Source organism: Nelusetta ayraudi, unplaced genomic scaffold (assembly GCF_046127955.1).
Source record: "Nelusetta ayraudi isolate G7.1 ecotype Tasmania unplaced genomic scaffold, CSIRO-AGI_Nayr_v1 ptg000092l, whole genome shotgun sequence".
Classification (NCBI taxonomy): Eukaryota; Metazoa; Chordata; class Actinopteri; order Tetraodontiformes; family Monacanthidae; genus Nelusetta; species Nelusetta ayraudi.
Window position 1 is genome coordinate 2,467,572 of NW_027466142.1, and position 22,084 is coordinate 2,489,655.

General features: G+C 43.9%; 1 protein-coding gene and 1 long non-coding RNA gene across 2 annotated transcripts in view; one reads left to right on the forward strand and one right to left on the reverse strand.

Moving 5' to 3' along the window:
- LOC142902085 (metal transporter CNNM4) overlaps positions 1 to 14,970 on the forward strand; it is a 29,753-nt gene extending 14,783 nt beyond the window's left edge. Inside the window, exons 4-7 of the mRNA XM_076046904.1 lie at positions 1,407 to 1,576; positions 9,879 to 9,975; positions 13,926 to 14,104; positions 14,260 to 14,970. Coding sequence (XP_075903019.1) covers positions 1,407 to 1,576; positions 9,879 to 9,975; positions 13,926 to 14,104; positions 14,260 to 14,526 — 713 coding nt within the window. The 3' untranslated portion in view covers positions 14,527 to 14,970. The remainder of the gene's footprint in view (positions 1 to 1,406; positions 1,577 to 9,878; positions 9,976 to 13,925; positions 14,105 to 14,259) is intronic.
- Positions 14,971 to 15,920: 950 nt separating this feature from the next.
- Positions 15,921 to 19,200, reverse strand: LOC142902086 (uncharacterized). Its single transcript, XR_012929045.1, has 2 exons — positions 18,629 to 19,200; positions 15,921 to 18,595 (listed from the first exon to the last, which is right to left on the reverse strand). It is a non-coding gene; the product is annotated as an uncharacterized LOC142902086 (long non-coding RNA).
- Positions 19,201 to 22,084: the final 2,884 nt, after the last annotated feature.

Genomic DNA, 22,084 nt, shown 5'->3' on the forward strand with positions numbered 1-22,084 from the left:
ATGTAATATTATTATCACATACTATTTTTTCCTCCTATGAGGTGGCTCACCAACAACCCATTGTGGCCCCACCAGTCAAAAAGTTTGCCCTCCCCTTGCTGAGCCACTTCCACGCTCACACGGCTCCTTCTGCACAGCTCAGAATATGTTGCGCGGTGACACAGCAAGAGTGAGTCACTTTCGCGGAAGTTGAAAGTTCAAAGAAAAGGAAATGAGAGAAGAAATGATTCTTTAGGGCGACTGTTGCTCAGGACGTAGAGCGGGAAGTTGGCAGTTCAAATCCCAGTTCGAGACTCTTGAGCCACATTGCCTCGTACGAATGTGATGTTGGCTGTTTGGCGGTTCGGAGGGGCCGTTTGATTGGCTGCCAAGTTTCCGTCAGTCTGGCCCCAGAGCAGCTGTAGCTACACATGGAGCTCCACCACCGCCAGTGTGAATGAATAATGGGTTCTATCCATCCATCCACCTTCCACCGCTTTACCCGGAGCTGGGTCGCGGGGGCCAGCGGCCTCAGCAGAGACGCCCTCACTTCCCTGGTCCCAGTCACCTCCTCCAGCTCATCCATTGGGACCGCAAGGTGTTCCCAGGCCAGCCGAGAGACGTCGTCCCTCGTGCGTGTACTGGGTCTTCCTCCAGGCCTCCTCCCGGTGCTGCAGGGAGCAGCGGAGGCATCGCAACGTGCACCGCAAAATGCACCACAGCGCAGGGCCAGAGAGAGAAGAGCGTGTTTCCAGCTGCCTGGGTTGCAGGGTTCACCAGCTGATGACATCTCATATCTGGAATCTAGATGGCGACACCCGGCGATGATTAGCGCATTATGTAATCAAGACTCAAGACACAAGTTTTACTGCTTGTAGTACACCATCCAGCAACAGGCCCGGGGTGAAATACATGTGTTTGTGTGTGCGTAACTTTCCTCAGTGTCATTAACTTGTCACCAACTTGGCTTTTAATGGTTATTATGCCCTTTTTTTTTCCTGTCGGCAGCAGTGAATTTGATTTAAAGTTCTTGTGCCAAACTGTTCACACCATGTGACTCACAAGGTCCATATCAGTCAAAGTTGTAAGCGTCAATAAAAAAAAAAAAAAAGGAAAGAGGTCGGTCTTATTTATCCAGGACGCATATAAACATCACGTACAGAGAGGAGTTAATGTGTCACAGGATGGAGGAAGTTTTAACAGAAAGGGGAAAAAATAGAGGATCACCAAAATGTCCGGAGGTGATCTACGCTCTGCTGTTTTCTGTCTTTATTCTTCTTTTCTCACTTTTAGAACAAATAAATACTCACAACTGATGAGAAAAATATATGTTTGGACCCGTTTTTCTTGCACTGCCTTCAGATGAAACGTGTGCAGCGTTTGTTAAGAGAGCCTTGTCCTGTGTGTGTGTGTGTGTGTGTGTGCAGAGGTGACCCTGTTCAGCCCGACTCAGATCTCCGACAAGGTGCTGCTGCGGATCCTTCGCCACCCCGACGTCATCCAGGAGATCAAGTTCAACGAGAACGACAAGCGCTCCAACCACCACTACATCTACCAGCGGGGCAAAGCCGTCGACTACTTTGTGCTCATCCTGCAGGTACACACTGTGTGGAGGAGTGAATGTCGAGTGTGTGTGTGTGTGTGTGTGTGTGTGTGCGGGTGAGTGAGTGTGTCGTCTTCTTTTTCTGGCTTCCTGTTTGTCGTCAGCGCTGTGATTGGTTGTGTTTTCGTCAAACTTTGCTCATCTCAGCCCGCTTGGCTGCAGCCCTGATCCTGGGTTCAGAAAGTGGGGTGAGGTGGACGGGTGGTGTTTAATCTTTACACGCACAAAGACGGGATATTTAAAAAGCTTCATTGTCAGCAGGAGACGGACGTCCATGTAGGTTCGCTGCCGAGCAGAGTTGTCTTTGAAGACTGTGAATTAACTGAAAATAATTTGCAGTCATTGGCCCTCAAGTGTCGTGCTGTTTAAACACCGTCTCTAAATGATACATGCGTGTGTGCGAGTGTGTGTGTATGTATGTGTGTGTCTGTGTGTGTGTCTTGGAGTCGGAGGTACTTCTGCCGACTCCAAAGGCTTTTGCCCTGTGGTGCGTCATACAATCGTACATTGAGCTGCATCAAGCTGCATTGGGCTGCATCGGGCTTCACTGAGCTGCACCGAGCTGCACTGAGCTGCACTGGGCTGCATCGGGCTGCACTAAGCGGCACCGAGCTGCACTGAGCTGCACCGAGCTGCATTGGGCTGCATCAGGCTACACTAAGCGGCACCGAGCTGCATTGGGCTGCATCGGGCTGCACTGAGCTGCACCGAGGTCTCGCAGGGTCGAGGAGGTTGCGAGATGTTGCCACTGCGCTGCTCTAAAGTCTCTCTTTCTTCCGCCTGCGGACGTTTCTTGAAACGCTGTTCTCCCTCGTCTCGTCCACTCCCACGCTCACTGCGAGCTCCCACACTGAGCACGCTCTGAAGTTTCACTGAAACTTTTGCAGAACTCCTGCACGGCCTCTGTTTCTGCAGATTCTTTGTTTTGTTTTTTGATGTTTTAATTTGTGCTCTGGGCCTCAACCCTGAACACGTCAAAGTAACTGCATAGTAACACACCTTTCAGAGGCTGACGTCAGGTGACTGTGAATGAAAAGAACAAGTACGTGCACGTGGGCCTCCAGCCTCATGACTCACTGCCACAAGTGCCACTGCGTGAGCAAATAAAGGTACATACTGTACATCTCTACATGGCGCTGGAGTCCAACCCTTTGTACACACTTCTTTATGGCCATTATCACCACACACACACACACACACACACACACACACACACACACACACACACACACACACACCCACACACACACCCTAAACCAACCCAGCTCAGTCCTTTTTCTCATGTCATGTGACTCTGACTCTGAGCGGCTGCACCTTGTGCCCAGCAGGTGGTTATTGGCGCCGCCCGCAGCCCAAGCCCAGTTCAGCTGGAGGTGTTATTAAACTGGTTCACCGCCAGTCAAAAGCAAATAGATTCATCGGAATATTGAATCTTGCATTTTTTTTATGCATTCACGCTTCTCAACAGGTAGAGTCTCAGGACCCACTGTTTTTACCTATCATGAAGTCGCAACACAAATTTATTTGTTCAAATTTTTTCCACAAACATGAAAATGCTCACTTTCTTTAATGTCTTGTCAATAAATGATTGAAATTATTACACTGAATTTTGTGTCCTGCAAAATAAATGGCCAAAATTTTCTCTATAAATATATATATTTTAAAATATTTGAAAAAAAGGGTGCAAACTGCCCACAAAGTCGCCACCCAATCAAAACTTAAAACTTAAAAGTTATTTTTTTTGTAAGTGTTAACAGTATCAGTGGCCTTTAATTATGATTGAAATGCTCCAGAAACTACATGTTTCTCAACCAGGCCTCCTATATGAAGGTAATTTAATATGTCAGTGTGATTCTCTATGGATTCTCCAGCCGTGGTGTCATATTGAGGCTAATATGAGGTGTTTTAATTTAGGGTGGACTACTATAATATGACTACGTCACTGATGGCTCACCTCTCTCAGCCACTGACACGTACAAGTTTCACAATTTCAAAAACAAACAAACAAAAAGATAACTTTTCTTCTCTGTGAATTGATTTTTTCCAGCAGGGGAAGTGCAGCGACAGCCGACTTGCTCTCTGTCCGCGCTTGTGTTCATGTACACGTGTGCTCCAGTCCCGTGTGCTGGGAAATTGACACTCCATTGTCTTCATCTCACTCTTTCACACACAATTATATCCCGCGTGTTTGTGGCGTCCCCCAAACAGTCATTTAGTTTTGATCCGGGGATCAGTTTCTCCTCACAAGCCAAGGTGAGATTTTTCATTTCTTTTCTTTTCTTCGTTTTCCTTTGTTGGCCCCCTGCTGGGCCAGTCATTGTGCAGGGACCCCACATGTGGAGTAACCCCCCCCCACCCCCCCCAAGACTATTTAGAGGAGGAGGTATTTAAAGTCTGCGTGCCACCCAACAATTTTCCACTGTTGCATATTTCTGGATGGCGAATGTGACCGTGGAAAAAGTATAAATAGCAGATAAGGCCATATTTCACTCTAGTCAGGTGTGGTTTTTATTGGCTGGGAAGGAGGCGGGGTTAGACGGATGGATTGATGGATTTGTAGTGGAAGGTCTTTTTTTATTTCTTGAGATTCTGTGCTGGTGATGGGCATAAGTTTTACACACAATGACACACTCAGTGCACACTAACTCGAGGATGACTGATGATTTGCGTTGAATCAGGAGGAACATTTCTGTGGGTTAAATTGAAACATCTTAGGCAACCAGGGGTCAAAGGTCAATCAGATCTCAAGCTGGTTTAACATGGAAAAGAACCTACTTTTGTAGTCATTGGAAGCCTTTGAAAGTCAGATCTTTGTTTTTCATCCAAGACTCCAATGGCGCATCCTCACTTATAATGTAAATGTCCAACTGAATCTGATAAATATGCTTCATCCAGCTGAAAGTGACCCTCTGTTGGAATGGGTTGAACCCAAGGCTGAAGAAAATGCCTGGCTCAGGGTGTTGTCAGTAACTCAGCTGATGTACCAGTGCCCACCCGTCACCAGTGGACACCTCTTTACTGGTTCACCAGCGTGTTTGCAGATGCCGGCCTGCTGCTGCATCAAACCCAGAGGCTGCTTCCTGTTTTTGCGCCGTGCTTTGGGTTGTGGGATGTGCTTGTATGACAGAAAAATGTACACGCTTTTATTTTTAGTACCCTGAGTGTATCCACGTCTGGAGGGTGCGTCCGTACCAACTCCAGCAGGCTCATGAGAATCTTGATGGGGAAAAAAAGAGAAAGAAATCATCACTTACAGATAATTCATTGGGCTTTTTTCCACTCCTTTTATAGCGCATGTACATTTGTGTGTGTTGCGTGGCGTGCGTGCTGTCCTGGTCCAGAGCTGCACTCCCTCCCTCTCTTCCTCCCGCCAGTCAGCCTGTTTGTTTATGTACGGCTTGAATCATGCATCCATGAAGATGCCTCGGTGATTCTCACAGAACAACACACTCAGTCTAGACAGGAAGCGTGACATCACCAATTTCCCTGCAGCTCCGTGTGCAAAATTAGCACCTTATCATTTCCAAACCTGGAGGAAAGAAACACTTATGTTTCCATCAAGTTTGGATAAAAATAGGAATAACTTAGATGTACGTCTTCATCCCAGGATATACATGCTTGAATATGTATTGCATACTAAGGATCATTATTATTATTCATCAGTTTTGTCAGTCACAAAAGTTTCGTTTTTGGTCCAAAACGTATTTGTTTCCCACCTTTATTGTACTTTTTATTGCGTCGACAGTAATTACAAAGAAAACTCATGCGGCTAAATTCTGATACTCCAAACGGACGGAACCGTTGAAAATAATTAGGAATGTGAAAAATCTAGAATACATGAAAGTTCTGTCCCAGTTCCCAGAATATTTTTTCATGCTTTGTTGGGCTCTGAATAATTCCAAATTCTCCCACGTTCCAAAGCAGCTGTGACCCTTAAAGTCTCGGAGCATGTGTCAGATTTTCCATGACAAAGATTTCCTCTTTAATTCATCACCACTCTTCCCGACTGCGAGGATCCGCTCAGCCCTTCCTCTTGGATCTGCATTCTTTGCTTGGATAAACACAATCTCAAACAAAAACAGTGTTTAGCTTGTGTCTGTGCAGCGTCTCCAGTGGAAATCAAATGGTTAAAAATAAAGTTGCCGTGCGTTCACAGCGCCGCTTATTGTGTAAACAGCATAAAGTGGCGCGCTGAAGGGAGGAGGAGGTACGACTTTCAGTGCGTGCAGGATTTGGGACCCTGGTCTTTCTCCCTCCCTCGCTTCTTTGATGTCCTCGGCTGGGCCCTCGTGCCGACGATCTGCAAACACACTGGTGAATTGTGTTCCCGTGTACGCGGTTGATCTCTGGACGCTGTTGTTGTGGCACATTCCTGGGTAGTTTGCTCAGAGACATATTTGCCAGCGACACTTCCTGTTGTGGACCAGTACTACAAAGTGTGTGTGTGTGTGTGTGTGTGTGTGTGTGTGTGTGTGTGTGTGTGTGTGTGTGTGTGTGTGTGTGATGTAGACGGAAAATATTTCCGTTACGTTATTGAAGAAATATTTGTGCATAAGTGTAAAAACAAATTATACGTAAATATTTATACACACACACATATGTATATGTATATATGTGTATATGTATATATATATATATATATATATATATAATACTGAAAAATGTATGTATATTATTGCATCCAAATTTATCGAGAATAGCAGATTTTCTTTTAAAAAATAATACGAGAAAAAAAAATCTGCTATTTTTTCACGAGTCATGTCTCCCCTGATGATGCGGCACTTCCTGTATCGCCATTCAATCCCGACTGCAGCAGCCAATCAGTCACTTTGCACAAATCTTTTTAGCTGAAATCCCTCAGTTAGACACTTCAGGCCACCAACTCACGTCATTGCTCCATTTGGTCTGATGACAAATCTACACGCCACTGAACCACTGAACACACACACACATACACCCACACACACACACTACAGGTTTGCAAGTAAATCTTTAACGTACCTGTAGCAGGCGCTGTTCCATAGCGGGATGCTGGAAGTGGTCAGTATTGGTTGTTGGATTCTTCCTTTTGATCAAGTATGTCCAACGTCCGGCCCGCGGGCCACTTGTCTCTGAAAACATGTTCATTGTGGCCCATCACTCAGTATTGAATCAAACATCACCTCGCCATGGCAGCACTTTTGTGCAGCCAGCGAGACGGAACCGGGACCTGAGCGCGATGTCCTCAATCTCCACCGCTGGCCGCCGCCGCTCCGCCGCACCCCTACCCATCAGCTGTGTAGTTGGGTAGTTTGCACACACTTAGAGAGATTGTCGTGTATGAGAGAGTGATTTAACACAAAAACCTTCTCTGATGGACTCCACCTTTAGATTGCCTTCACTTCCGTTCCTCCCCTGAATTAAAAAAAACTCAACTAAACAAAGCAAACGTAAACTCAGTGTTACGCAACAAGCTCACCCTCAGGGGGGGTTAGTGGTTCACCGTGGTGGTGTTGAGACTCTGCGTGTGTCAGACTGATGGAGACAAAGTTGGCACTGGTGCATCGCAGCGATGACTCACACCACACTGCAGCGGCTTGAACCCTGGCCAAGACCCGCCTACTAGAGCACATGCTGGAGCAGAAAACACACACACACACACACACACACACACACACACTGCTGTTGTGGAGTTAGTAATTAGTCTCAGACGGTGCTGCACTGCAATAATGTCAGAGTCCACTGGAGTTTATTCCAATCCGTCTCCAGCGGTCCTGTCTGTCTTCTCCATCCTAATGTTGTCTATCTTCTCCATCCTAATAGTGGGTTACCAGTTGAAATGAAGGTACTCCTAAAAAAAATAAACTGCTAATAAACAATGAAACTATCGAACATTCAGTCTTCCAGCGTCCAACACACACAGGCTGCAACAAGTTTGTATTTAGTCTTGGAAAATAAATCGATCAATCAACAGAACAATTAGAAGTGTGTGTGTGATTGTCGGTGTGTGAGGCGAGTCAGGACAGTACAATCCTCAGCTGCTGTTGCTCAATCACACACAAAGACAAAGATGTTGTATTGTCGGCGGCCTGTCAGGAAAAAGTAACCTGAAAGCATTTTTATTGGCAAACATACGATGCAAGTGACGGTGAGAGGAAATAGTTCGGCGTCTCTCGTCTCAGGAACACCAGTGTGGAGAGTCGAGTCTGCCACCCTCTGCCCTGCTTTGAGTCGAGACTCCTGATTGGTCGAAGCTCTGCATTGACTGGTCCGTGTTGTTGTAGTTGCTCGGCGTCGCGCCGTCCAAACTGGTTTGACGGCAGCAACTCACCCTGCCGTCCTCTACCTCGTCCCTCTCTTTCTATTCTCTCCTTCACTCACCCCCACCCCCAGCCCCCACCCCCCCGGGGGGTGTGTGTGTTTGCGTGTGTCGCAGGTCAAGTATTTGACCCTGGCTTCTGGTCACACACACACACACAAACGCAGGCTCTGACGAGTGTGTCAGGAGGTGAGCAGCGTCCCTGCAGTTCTGCTGATGTGCTCCAGGTGGCGATGGAGTGCAGGAGGTTTGAACTCACAGTTAAAAGTGGTCCGAGTCGATGGCTCATGACATCATCTGCAACCAGCACTTCCAGTTGTAACGCTCACTCCCAACATCGGAGCAATCGGAGTTGGAAATTCAGTTGAGTAAAATGTGTGCATTTTATTGGACACGTTTGTGTTTTTGGTGCCAAGTGCTGACTCACTCACTGACTCACTGACCTGCTGCTCTGACTGCTGTCAGGCACCAAGTCCTCTTCATCAGGCAGCAACTGTTGCGTCTGTCCTGATTTTTCTACTTTTCTTCAACTTAAACACGACGGGAATCGGTATTCCCAGATCGGAGCTCCGGCCCTGTTGGCTATTCCAAATTTCCCACACGTTCATGGAATTCAACCTTTGCAGACTCCATCTAAACCGGGTGGTGGGCCAACCTTTTTAACTGGTGAAGCCACAGTGGGTTGTAAAACGTGACAGAGGGGCTGGAGCAGCAGCTGGCTGCAGCTCCCTGCGCCGTGTTGTCTTCATCCTGTCCACAACATCACCTGTTTTTGCTGTCGGCAGCCCAGTGAGCCGACTGACTGAGTGGAGGGAGGGAGGGAGGGAGGGATGGAGGGATGGATGGAGGGATGAAGGGAGGGCTGAAGGGATGGAGGACGGCACGGATTAACTGTGCCGTGTTGTTGCTGCAGTTCACACATTCCAGTGGGCCGATGCAGGCCGGCCCACTGTACCAACACTGAGGCCTCCTTCACCCATCACCACCACCTCCTCCACCACCACCTCCACCGCCTTCACCTCCACTACCTCCTCCACCTCCTCCACTACCACCATCACAGCCACCTCCACGACCCCCATTACCACCACCATCACCACCACAACCTCCACCTCCTCTACCTCCTCTACCACCACCTCCACCTCCTCTACCACCAGTACCTCCTCTTGTCCTTGTCCAACCTTCTTCTCTAGCCTCCTGGAAACAGATGCTCTCTCATATTCATTGATGGTTTATTTTTCTTTGACACTTGGGTTGTTTTTTTTTTTAGCTTTTTAGTTTGTTTCTAAAAATGCTCCTGTGCTGAAAACAAAGCCATAGTGTTGCCAGTGTTCAGCGCAGCAGTGACAATCCTTTTGAAAAGTTAACAGTTTGACACCGCACACGATTGACTTCACAAACCATTGTTTTCTGATTATGAAATGTTTCTGTGAACTACTGAGGAACAATCAGAGTCCATCCTTTATTTCTTTTAACTTTTCAAAAAGTAAAGGTCTACCAAAACATGCAATACTGGAAACCAGCTCTATTGTGATGTCACAAAGGGCACTGATACCACTCTTGGGCTGAAGCCATTTCACCCCTTGCCAACACGTGGAAGGCACAACAAAGCATCATCTTTAGCAGGAAGCTCAAAATTAAGTTATTTTTTTCTTTGCAGCAGGCTGTAAACAGAGGGCTAATTATACTGTTAGAGACCTTTTGGATGATTCATGATGCCAGGCTGCTCTGCTGGAGCTCGGAATGAAGCAGCGGTCTAAAAGTCACTTGAACAGGGACCGGGAAATTCCTGCAGGCTGAGAACATGTTGGCTGCGGGACGTCTTGTTTGTGATGTGCTGCCCTCTGGCGGCAGCGCCGTGTAACACCACTCAACCTGAGCAGCAGGTGTAGTGGGAGGACTTACTGCCACGGCTTAGACAGGCAATAAATCTGGATTCTATGACTTGATGTCAGGTGATGTAACTTGTTTTTTTTGTCTCTTTTGTTTATTCTAACTCAGGGACGAGTGGAGGTGGAGGCCGGCAACGAAAACATGAAGTTTGAAACTGGACCTTTCTCCTTCTATGGTGTCATGGCCCTCAGTCCATCCACACTGGGTTAGTCCTCCACTACTCCTTCTCTTAATTCTTTCTTTCTTTTCCCTCTGTTCTTTTGTTTTATTTCTTTCTGCTTTCATCCTGTGATGCTGACTGAAATCAGAGAGAAGTACATCAAGGGGTGTTCTGTAGATAAACCATCTCATGTGCAAGATGTTTTTTGGCACAATGTTCTTTTTTAAATTCTAATCCCTTTCACTTTGTCCTTGACCAGGTGGTTTTTAATTTCCCATTGTTCTTCTTGGTTTTTGTTCTTTTGTTTCTTCTCATCCATTCCATCACTCGTTCTGATGCCAATCAGAACTTTGGACATCAATCCAACTCATGGTGTTTTTTCCTCCCTGGATCAAGTAGTACAGAGCCCCCCCAAAGGCCAAGGGTTTTAGAATTAAAAAAAGAGAAACTTGTCGGTTGGCTCTCTATCTGTTTGTCATCTTTGCATTTTTTACAATAATTGTTCCCTGCTCGGTCTGATGGTGGTGCTGTCGGTGAGAGATGTGTTTCTAGTCTTGATGTGGTGTGCCTGGTGACAGACAGAACTAAACATCCTGTCAGTCTGGTCCAGGTGTGGAAAACACAGCCACCAAATGAGTTGTGCAGTTGCTACCTGAGGCTGCCAACCATCCCAGCAGGGAGAGATCCCCCTTCTGCTTGTACTCCGCCACTCCCTCCCTCCCTTCATCCCTCACTCCTCTCTTCTCCTCTCAGTGGCAGCACATCGTCCTCGCCACCTCCCCTTTAAGAGGTTCTCTCTGTTCTCTCGGTTGCCAGGTAAAATCCGGCATGTCTGTGTCCCTTTTTAACACCGGGTGGTGGGCCACCCTCTGTGTGGGTGGAGATAAGGACTGCAGAATGAGGGATAGACAGATAGATAGATAGATAGATAGATAGATAGATAGATAGATAGATGAAAAGGTGGATAGATAGAGATTCTCTACTTTGCCCCTTGGTTAATTTCTTTTAAACTCTTTTTTTTTTTTTTACATTTAAAGTAAAACAAAAAAAAAAAACGAACTCTATTATCTAGTAGTGATCATGTTTCACTCCGACCTTACTTTAGATCTTTTCCACTTCAAGGTAAATAAAGTTGAGATGTTTTCCACAGGAAAACTTCAACTCTAAAAAAAAAAAAAAAGATTCATTATTATTATTATTATTATTATTATTTATTATTATTATTATTATTTATTTATTTATTTATTTTAATTCAGTCAACCAATCGCTGGTGCGAGGCAGCACAAACGTGTGGGTGCAGGTCATGTCAGTGTTCATGCTGGTGGAGAAAATAACATTTTCTCCATCACGACGACATGCTTCAACACGGAAATGGGAGTTGTATTTTTTGGCTAAAAAAAACATGTCGCAGCAGAAAGCTGCCAGACTCAGTCAGAGTTTAGTTTCAGCCTCCCAAAGCCAAGGTCAATAGGAAACAGAGCTTCTAAACCAAGAGTCTGCAGTCATTCATACAACACTGTAGGCATGTATGTATTCAGGAAGTGACACCGAAAATATGTGCTAGTTTTTAATATTTAGTACGGCAGGGAAATATCAATGTCAGGAAATTCTTAGTATGTAATGACTAAAAGGGAAAATAACGAGAAAATGGAAGAGGTGGGAGGAGGAGGGGGGGGGTGGCCTCAAGACTAAAATGCTGAATAATTGTGAGATAGAAGTCAAACAGCCAACCCAGTTCCAAGTCTCAACACAACTTCTCAGTGAAAAGTGAAACATTTGGATCAGTGTCATTCTGTCGTGGGACTGTGGGTTCGACTCTGGGTGAAGATGGTTGTTTGGAACTGGGTTTATTGCTGTAACGCTTCCACCCACTTCTCAAAGATCCAGCAGGTCGCTTTTTCTATCGCTGTTCAAATTAAAAATTGACAGTAGTAGGAGTACATTATAGAAGTACATAATAGCGTTTGGAGTCTGGTTCAAGCGTTGAAATGTTTGTCTCTCGGCGGTTCCAGTAGTCAGTGGGAACAACACATCTGGAGCGGAAATATGGAGCAGAAGCGACCCAGGAAAGTGAAATCCACTGCCTTTATGATGCCTGCTGGATCTAAAAAAAAAACTGTATTACAGCTGAAATAACACAGATGGCGTCATTAGTTAGTGAGTGCTAACAACAGCAGAGTAGTGGTGGTGGTAGTTGATCTGAGATTAACCAGCCCTGCTAACACATGCGTGCAGGGAAAACAGTTTCCTATGAGTCACTGAGGCCCCCTGCTGGAAGACTTACAACCACTGGTAATAACGGAGGCTGGTAAAGAAGCATGTTGTGTCGTGTGTGTGTGTGTCGTGAACAGTGAAGCTACAGAAGTTTTATGGTCTCATTTACTCAAATTCAGGACGTGTCATTTTTATTTTATTTTATTTTTTGCCGGGGTTGGAGGAGGTTGCTTGATGATGGCCACAAAGTTAGTCATGGTGGAAAATAACAAATGATTAGAGATTCAGAGGTGAGAATGGGAATCGTTCCAAGGTGAAAAAAAGTTAACCATGACTCAGAGTCTGAGTTTTGTGTTTTTTTTTTGTTTTTTTCTCTGAAAATATCGTCATGATTTTTCATTGAATTGCTCTTGGTTCTCCGGGTGGAAAATTTCCAATCACTTAGTTTGTTCTAAGTTCTGTGTGAATGTCATCGTTTAGCTCCGTGTTTTTCAACTTTTTTGAGCCAAGGCACATTTTTATTTACATTGGAAAGGTCCCATGGCACACCACCAACTAAAAATATTATTTAAAAAATGACAAATTCATAAATTATAAATTTGGCCTAATAATGACAATATAATCTCTTAATATATTCATACTCACTCAGTGTGAAACCTGGTTACATGCTCACATACTGTAACTGAAATACAGGCTCACATTCATTTTAAAGTACCTTTTAAAGTCACTCCACAACGTTATGTGATTATTTCCTTGAGACTAATTAAGTAAAATTGGATAATTTTTCACAATACATCTGACATTATCTCACGGTGCCCTAGTGTGGCCGCAGCACAGTGGTTGAAAAACACTGCTTTAGCTGGTTGTTGAAGACTGATGTCGTTGAGTTTATTTTTTCTGTAACTAACAATCTAAGAACAGCACGATATACATAGCACTAATTAGCAATAAGTGTTTCTAATTCGTGCTATATTGTTTTTTTTTTATAGTAATAAAGTAGAGTAGTAAAGTGTAAAAGAAAAGAAGCTCAGTGTTGTGTGACGAGGCCTCAGTGTGTGTTTGCATCCTTCACTCCTCTGCATCTTTCTGAACAGTAGTTGTGTTTGCATGCTGGTGTGTGTGAAGCCAGGCCTCCCCCCCCCCACACACACACGCAGGCACGCAACCAATAAATGAGTCACTGCCTCATCGTCTCCTGGAAATTTTTGTGCGTTTGTGCCTGCCGGTATGTGAAAGTCACCGCAGAGGAGGTCACAGGTTTCTTGGAAACTACTCTGCGTTAGCCAATACCCTCTGGCCATGTAAACACTGTCATTCAGTTCTTTCATTGATACTCTGAGCACTCATCATCATCATCATCATCATCATCATCATCATCATCATCATCATCAAATCAACTTTTATTTTATACCTTTTGCACCTTTCAAAATAAAAGCCTTCTTCTTAAAGTTATCATTTTAATTAAAATAAAACAAATTGTCCTGAACATAAATGATCAATATTCTCATTTAATTGAAATGTACTTTTAGGCGCCTACATCATCATCATAACCATTTTCTCACCTTAATCTCTCTAATATTCGCCTGCTTCGAGCATCGTGTCCTCTCTTCCTCTGTCTGTCTTTACGTTGTTCATTCTTTTGTGTGGCAGCACATTTTCAACACGGCCACTGATGTGTTTTCTGTGTGTGTGTGTGTGTGTGTGTGTGTGTGTGTGTGTGTGTGTGTGTGTGTGTGTGTGTGTGTGTGTGTGTGTGTGTGTGTGTGTGTTTGTCTCCACAGAGTTCCGCTCGCCCTCCCACCTGAGCGGTCTGAACCGCACGGCCTCGCTGAGCGGCGCCGAGCGCAGCGACTCGTTGTCAGTCAGCGGCAGCAACACTCAGCTTAACAGCACCCTGCCACTGCAACAGTACACACCCGACTTCTACGTCAGAGCCCTCAGCGACCTTCAGTTTGTCAAGGTGAGTAGCCTGGAGTAGCCCCACAAGTTCAAACCCTGTTCACTGACAGTGATCATCAGTGACTTAGTCCAGCCTAAATTAATACGCCTTATATTACCGTCAGTATGACACTCTTCCTCCTCCTCCTCCTCCTCCTCGTCCCCTTACTCCTCCAGATCACGCGGGCTCAGTACCAGAACGGTCTGATGACGTCTCGGTTGGACAGCACTCCTCAGTCGCCGGAGAGCAGCCACAACTTGGATCGCCTGGATCAGGCCATGCCCACCGTCACACCCTCCACCATCCTAGACTTTGGGGGCGGAGCCACGCTGACGGAGAATGGGCCGGACGAGACCACCCTTCTTCTCATCAACGAGCACAACTCACCGCACCTGGCCAACAACAACAACAACAGCAGCAGCAGACTGGAGAACAGCGTTTGACCCTTGACCCCTTGGCCCCGCCCCCTGCCCTGCCCACATCCATATGTTTCCATGTGTGCACTACTTCAACCAAATGTATGCTGAGGAGGGGAGGGGTGTGTGTGTGTGTGTGTGTGTGTGTGTGTGTGTGTGTGTGTGTGTGTGTGTGTGTGTGTGTGTGTGTGTGTGTGTGTGTGTGCCTTTGCACAGGGGACAAGCCCTAAAGAGACGAGCCATGTGTGTCAATACATGGGAATTAAACACCACCGCCAGCCTTCCCTTCCTATTGGCTGTCCCTCATCAGACTCAGGGAGACTCCGCCCCTCTTCCCCCACCCACGCCCCCCACCCCAACCCACCCATCCATACAGCTAGAAGACAAAGAGCACGTCGTCATGTCAGCAGCTCAGACACAGTCATATATGTTGATAGTGACTATTTATTGATACACCACAGAGACAAGACATTCACACATTCACTTCCTGTTTGTGTTTCATTCAGAGGAGGAGGGGCGCTTTGAGAGGATTTCTGTATGTGTGTATATAAACACACACACAACATATATATATATATATGTATATATGTATTTATGTATATATGTTTATATATATATATATATATATGTATATATGTATATATATATGTATATATGTATATATGTATATCTATATATATATATATATATGTATATATATATATCTATATATATATATACCTATATATGTATGTATATATGTATGTATATATATGTATGTATATATATGTATGTATATATATATATATATATGTATATATATATATGTATATATATATATGTATATATGTATATGTGTATATGTATATATGTATATGTGTATATGTATATACGTATATATATATATGTATATATATGTATATTTATATATATATATGTATATATATATATATATATATATATATATATATATATATATATATATATATATGCATGCATGTATGCATGCATGTATACGTATACATATATGTATATTATATACATGTATGTGTATATTATATATATATATGTGTGTGTATGTATATGTTTGTGTGTATATATACACATATGCATATACATACACATATGTACATACACACATATAATACACATACATATATATAATATACATATATGTATATGCATATTTATATACATATATATCTTTCTATTTTCCTAGTGTGCATAGCAGGTGTGAGCAGTCCAGAGCCTTTTTCCTCCTTGAATTGTTGGAGGGATTTTTGCAGCGTCGTGATCAAGACAATCAATCAAAGTCATGAATGTGTTCGGTCAAATGTGTCGGGTACGAAAACCTCCGGGAGAGGCGGGAGTGGGGGGGGAGAAGGGTGGGGGGGGGGCGTCTTTTGGTTTCTCCTCTTATCTTCTTTCTCTTTTTTTGTTTGTTTTTGGTCATTTTTTTAATCCTCCTGAAAAGATGCAATGGGAATTTTTTCAGATTTTAAAGAGCAAAATCTGCGCAAATCTGTTTTTAGGCAGGTGGGGAATGTTTCAGGAGCAGAGGCTTTGTCTGTGTGTGTGTCGGTGTGTGTGTGTGAGACCAAACTGGGCCATTACCAGACTTTTGTTGGAAACCAAAAGAGCGACACACTCTGATGAGAAAATAATGATAGAAATCTGATGTTTATTTATTGAGATTGGTGTGTGTGTGTGTGTGTGCGTGTGTGTACGTGCGTGCGTGTTGTCTGGGTGGGAGACTTTTTATCTTGTGCCTCATTGTGCGATTTTTAAGATGTTATCTTGCATCCAGTGATTGTGTTTGCTTCACTTTTGATTTCTTTTGTAAATCCATGAGGGGAATCAGTGACGGTGTCGAACGATGATGTCGAGCAAAGCTTTGCCACATGACGACGGTTCTTTGCTCGTGTTGTTGCTCCAGTTGTTTTTGTAACGACGATGCTCACACTCCATTTCTCTTCTACTGTACCAACATTGTTAAGATTATTTTAAAGGAAAGCAAATCCGATCGCCGACCTTGTAAATCATGATTTACTCCTACATTTTTTGTCCTTAATGCCTTTTTCTTTTTTTCCTTTTTTCTTTTAAAAGCAAAAGTCAATGACCTGTTGTCATGTTGTTACTTCACACCAAAGAGACGGTTGTTGCTGCTGCTGCTCTTCTGCTCTCTGGTTGGCTCTGTGGGGTGATCACGGGTGCTCCAACAACTCGCTGCTTTCTTTATTTTATTTTCCCTTACGTTGGCACACCGGGAGGTGATACCAGGCCACATCCTTGTCGTCTGTCCCTGTTGTGGGGGGAAAAAAAGGGATCCTGGGAAAAAGGTTGGACGTGGACGAGGGAAGAAGCGCACCACGACGGGACGCTGTGAGGCATTTTTTCGTATCTACACAGTGACATTCTAACTCAACAACACTGACAGTTTCAAAAATCACTAAGTTCCTACTGTGACGATGTTTCAACAGAGTCGTGTTTTGTTAAAATAAAACTGTATTTTGTTTTGTTTTTTTGATTTTTTTTTACTGGAAGGTCTGTGGTCTTGTGCTTCCTTCTCTCTTCGCTCCTCGGCAAGCGACCAACCGTCGCCAACAGAAAGCAGAAAACATGAAAGAGGGAAGGCTGCGCCTTCACTTCCCTCTCTCTGGGAAGTCAAGCGCTTTTCTGTCATGAAGTGTGACTCTTGGAGAATTTCCTGGTTCTTTTCACACTGTGGGAAAAGCCTGAATATCGTGACTTCACGCGTCATTAAAAAGAACAAGACTCACGTCTGACACAATTGTTTTTCTCAGTAATGTGGGCTGAATGACCACAAACAAAACTTCTTCTTCTTCTTCTTCTTCTTCTTCTTCTTCTTCTTCTTCTTCTTCCTCCGCTTATCCGGGGTCGGGTCACGGGGGCAGCAGCCTTAGCAGAGATGCCCAGACCTCCCTGGCCCCAGTCACCTCCTCCAGCTCATCCGGTGGGACCCCAAGGCGTTCCCAGGCCAGCCGGGAGACATAGTCCCTCCAGCGTGTCCTGGGTCTTCCCCGAGGCCTCCTCCCGGTGGGACATGCCCGGAACAGGGAGGCGTCCAGGAGGCATCCGGAACAGATGCCCAAGCCACCTCAGCTGGCCCCTCTCGATGCGGAGGAGCAGCGGCTCTACTCCGAAAAACAAAACTGTGATGACATTTAGATTATTGATTTGATTTTAAAAAAAAAAAAAAAAAAAAAAAAAAGATATTTCCTAATTTTCTTGTTTAAAACTTGCTTTGGAAGGGTAGAAGAAGAAAAAAAACGTATGGTGGATGATGAAGTCGCTGGTGGGACTACAAATCCCAGCCAACTGCACTTCTCTTTCTCCTCATCCCTTTTTCCACCACATGTTCTGTGGATTTTTGCAGAAATGTGGATCTATTGCCCGGTTAGCCTACATGGACCTCGTGTCACCACGTTCCCATTCAATTGGTCAATTCAGTTCCTTTAAATGGTAAATGGACTACACTTATATAGCGTCCATACACATGGTACCCCAAAGCTTTACAAAGGCTTCTCATTCACCCATGTACTCACACTCGTACTCCCATAGGTGGCTCCTGCCACGCAAGGTGCTGCCAGTCCCAATGGGAGCAATTTAGGGTTAAGTGTCTTGCCCAAGGACACAACGACAGACTTGGATGGAGCGGGATTTGAACCACCAATCGGTCATTGGACAACCCGCTCTACCTCCTGAGCGACAGTCGCCCCTATCGTCACCAACATTAACTGCCAAAGTCAGTGTTTGGCAGCAGCCACACATGACAGCAAGAATGAACCAAATTATAGACGAAAACAGTATCATATCAAACTATATAAAAATAATAATGGTGCAACAACACAAGTTCACAGTGCAAAGGAGAGCGGGGTGGGGGGTGGTCAACGTTCCAAAGTATGTTGCGGAGAGAGAGAGAAATGTTATCAAGTTTCATTTAAGTTGCACAACTTCAGGAATGTGGTCCAGGTGACGAAGCAGCAGGTGGGAGAGGCTGGGACTTCCAAGGTGACAGTTAGACTCCTTTTATTGGCTACTTGTTAAACATTGACTATTTTTTATTCTTGTTTTGAAAGAAACTAAACAGACTTCCCTGCAGCTCTCGCTCATAGAAACACTGCTGGACCGTCTTCCACATTCCATTACATCCTCCAGTATCGAGCCAAAGTCGCCTGTCACTGACTGGGAATATGATGTGATTAGAGACATGGATCCATCCATCCATCCATGGAATAACATGACAATAACTGCAAAATGTGAATGTTATGGATGTGGAATGTGTCTTTTTAATATGGTTTTTAGTATTTATTGATTTTTTTAATGAATACAAATGCACCGAAGGAAGACGCTTTTAAATTCAGTTGTCCTCCTGTATAATGACAATAAAGAATTCTATTCCATCCATCCATCCTCCTGCACTGGGGCTCTGCTGGAGCTTCTTCCAGCTGTCGTAATTAAAAACAGACCTAATGTTTCTCCTCAAATGTCCAGACTTTACTCATCCACAGACTTTGCAATCTGTCCGCAATTCTGTTACAAACCAGATTTCACAACCTGTGTGTGTGTGTGCGTGTGTGCGTGTGTGTGCCCGTGGGTTCTGTTATCTCTTTCCCTTAAAGCAACAGCAGGGTTGATGGACAGAAGTTGCTTATTAAGCTTCACACTTCAGACTGATTTACTGTATGTATATATGTATGCATTTATATATATATATATATATATATATATATATATATATATATATATATATATACATATATATATATATACATATATATATATATATATATATATATGTATATATATATATATGTATATATATATATATATATGTATATATATATATATGTACATATATACAGGTGTGTGTATATGTATATATATGTATATATATATATATATATATATATATATATATATATATATATATATATATATATATATATATATATATGTATATATATATGTATATATATGTATATATGTATATATATGTATATATATATATACACACACATACATATATATATATATATATATATATATACACACATACATATATATACATATTTGCTGATGTAAGACATCCGTGTTGAGTCAACACTGGTTGTCTAATCTTCAACTAATCTCTTGAGGAATGCAGGCTGTTATCAGTATCTGCTGCTTGACTCACTGAGTCTCTCCTGCCCTTCTAAGTACTGCAGTGACACTCCAGCCACGGTGACGTGTTTCTGCGTGGGCTACGGAGCAACCAGATTTCCAGATTATTGTTATTTTGTTTTTAGTTTTTTTTTTCTTTTTATTTCAACCCAAAATCTTTTAGTTCAGAGAGAGCAGAGGTCCAAAAAAATAATAGGTCATGTTGTGTGTCTGTGTGTGGAAGTATAAACTATGTTTGGAGAAATGAAGAGAAAGATGAGGTTCATGCAAAGAGGAATCGAGCAAACAAAGAAATAAGATTCACTCTTCTGCGTCCACTTCTCTCTCACACTCACTCACTTCATGTCTTGCCTCACTTCATCCAGAAATCTCCTCTCTGATCCTCCTCCTTCTTCTCCTGCACCTCCTCTTACTTCTCCTCCTCTTCCCTCTTCCTACTCCTTATTCTTCTACTCTTACTTCTCCTCCATCACCTGCTCCTCCTCCTCCTCCTCCTCCCTCCCACTTCCCACCTCGGCCTCCTCCTCAGATCTCCTCTGTTCCTCCTCTGGACACATCCAAACCATCTCAGTCTGGTTTCATCTCCAGACCTTCTAAGGTGCTCCGTCCCTCTGATGTCGAATTGTCACACCACTTATGAATAGAATATATTTTCTTCCAGTTCTGTGATCACCTTACCTCCGTGCGCCTTTCTTTAATTTGTTTTGTTGTTGTTTCAATTTTTTAGGTGTACCAAATCCTTTATTGCTCTGTTCTACTGAGTGGCTGTTTGGTATTTACGAGGGCCATTTCCACACTCGGCCACACAACAACCAGAATATGACACATGGGGGCGATGATGAAACACTCGCCATGGTTTCAACTGCCGCCAGTGTGGCAGGTTTAAAGGACATGTTTAGGGAAGTTAAGCCCATTTTAGGGAAGTGGGCAGAACCAAGTTGGACTCACTGCGGCTCCACTCCATCCCTCTGACGTCACTGGGAATTTTGCCTGCCGCACCGGTTCTGCAGGTACGAGGACAACCCATGTTCTATTCAATTGAGCGGATTTGGCAAAAGCTGCTGTTGGGAAAGACATGATGAAATATGTCTCAGGTAACAGTGACTTGTTCAGACAAAAGCATTCACACATTTTGTTGTGGATAGGAAATACTTCCGTTTTTGATTATTTCCTCATTCTAAAAGGCAAGTGACTGCTTCCTTCTTCCACTGTGTGGTGTGCCCACCTTGAAACCTTTTTTTAATATGGGATAACTAGAAAGATTTTGAATTGGGACCGAGCACACCATCAGCCCCAGGTTAAGGAGCTTTCTGAAATATTGTCTGCCTCTGGCCTGCATATAATGCTCCGAAATCATTTGCACTCTAATATTAATTTTGCCAGACAAAGACTTTTTTGAAAATATGGAGAAGAACAGTATGGAAAAAGCCAAAGCTTAAGTTTAGTTTAAGAATGATGATGATGTTACAGAACCTTTTGTTTCCTTTAGTTCACAGTGAAGGCAGAGGTAGCTCAGTGACCTTTGACCTATGGCAGTAGAAGTGTGAATTTTGTGATCTCCGGGTTGGTGGAAGATGAACTCATTTCACTGTCCTTTGTATTGCAATTTAGAAAATTCTCTTTTTGAATCATCCATCCATCCATCCATCTTCTATACTCACTTATTCCTATTCAGGGTCACGGGGGTCTGCTGGAGCCTATCCCAGCTGTCTTAGGGCAAAGGCAGGGTGACACCCTGGACAAGTCGCCAGTTCATCAGCAGGGCCACATAGAAACAAACAACCATTCACACTCACATGCACACCTACGGACAATTTAGAATGTTCAATTGACCTCACATGCATGTTTTTGGAGTGTGGGAGGAAGCCAGAGCACCCGGAGAGAACCCACGCAGACACAGCAAGAACATGCAAACTCCACACAGAAAGGTCCCAGGTCCAGGCCCCGGAATCGAACCCACGACCTTCTTGCTGTGAGGCGGCAGCGCTAACCACTGCGCCACTGTGTCGCCCTTTTTGAATCAATTCAGCTGAAGAAGACCCTGATTTACTGTGGAAACATAAAGGGGAGATTGTGTGCTGGTTGCTTGAAAATTAGGTGTGTGCTCTGGCTGAATTAATAGAAAATGCTGGTAATGGCGACAGAGTATTTTGGATCCCATCTGACAAGTTGTTTGGTTTGTATGTACCGCTAATTTTCACGGTTGTGTTACTTTCTGCTTTTTTTTTTCTTCTGAAGTCACATGACTGTCGTGGACATAATTGTGGGAATATTACTGACCAATGTATTGATCAGTGTCTAAAGAGCCCATGAGGTCTGGGCTGCAATCAGGATGTTTGACACTCAAATAAACAGATCAATCAATCAATCAATCAAGTCGTGTGTCGTTCAGACAAGGAAGTGCAGACAGCTGAGCGCCAGA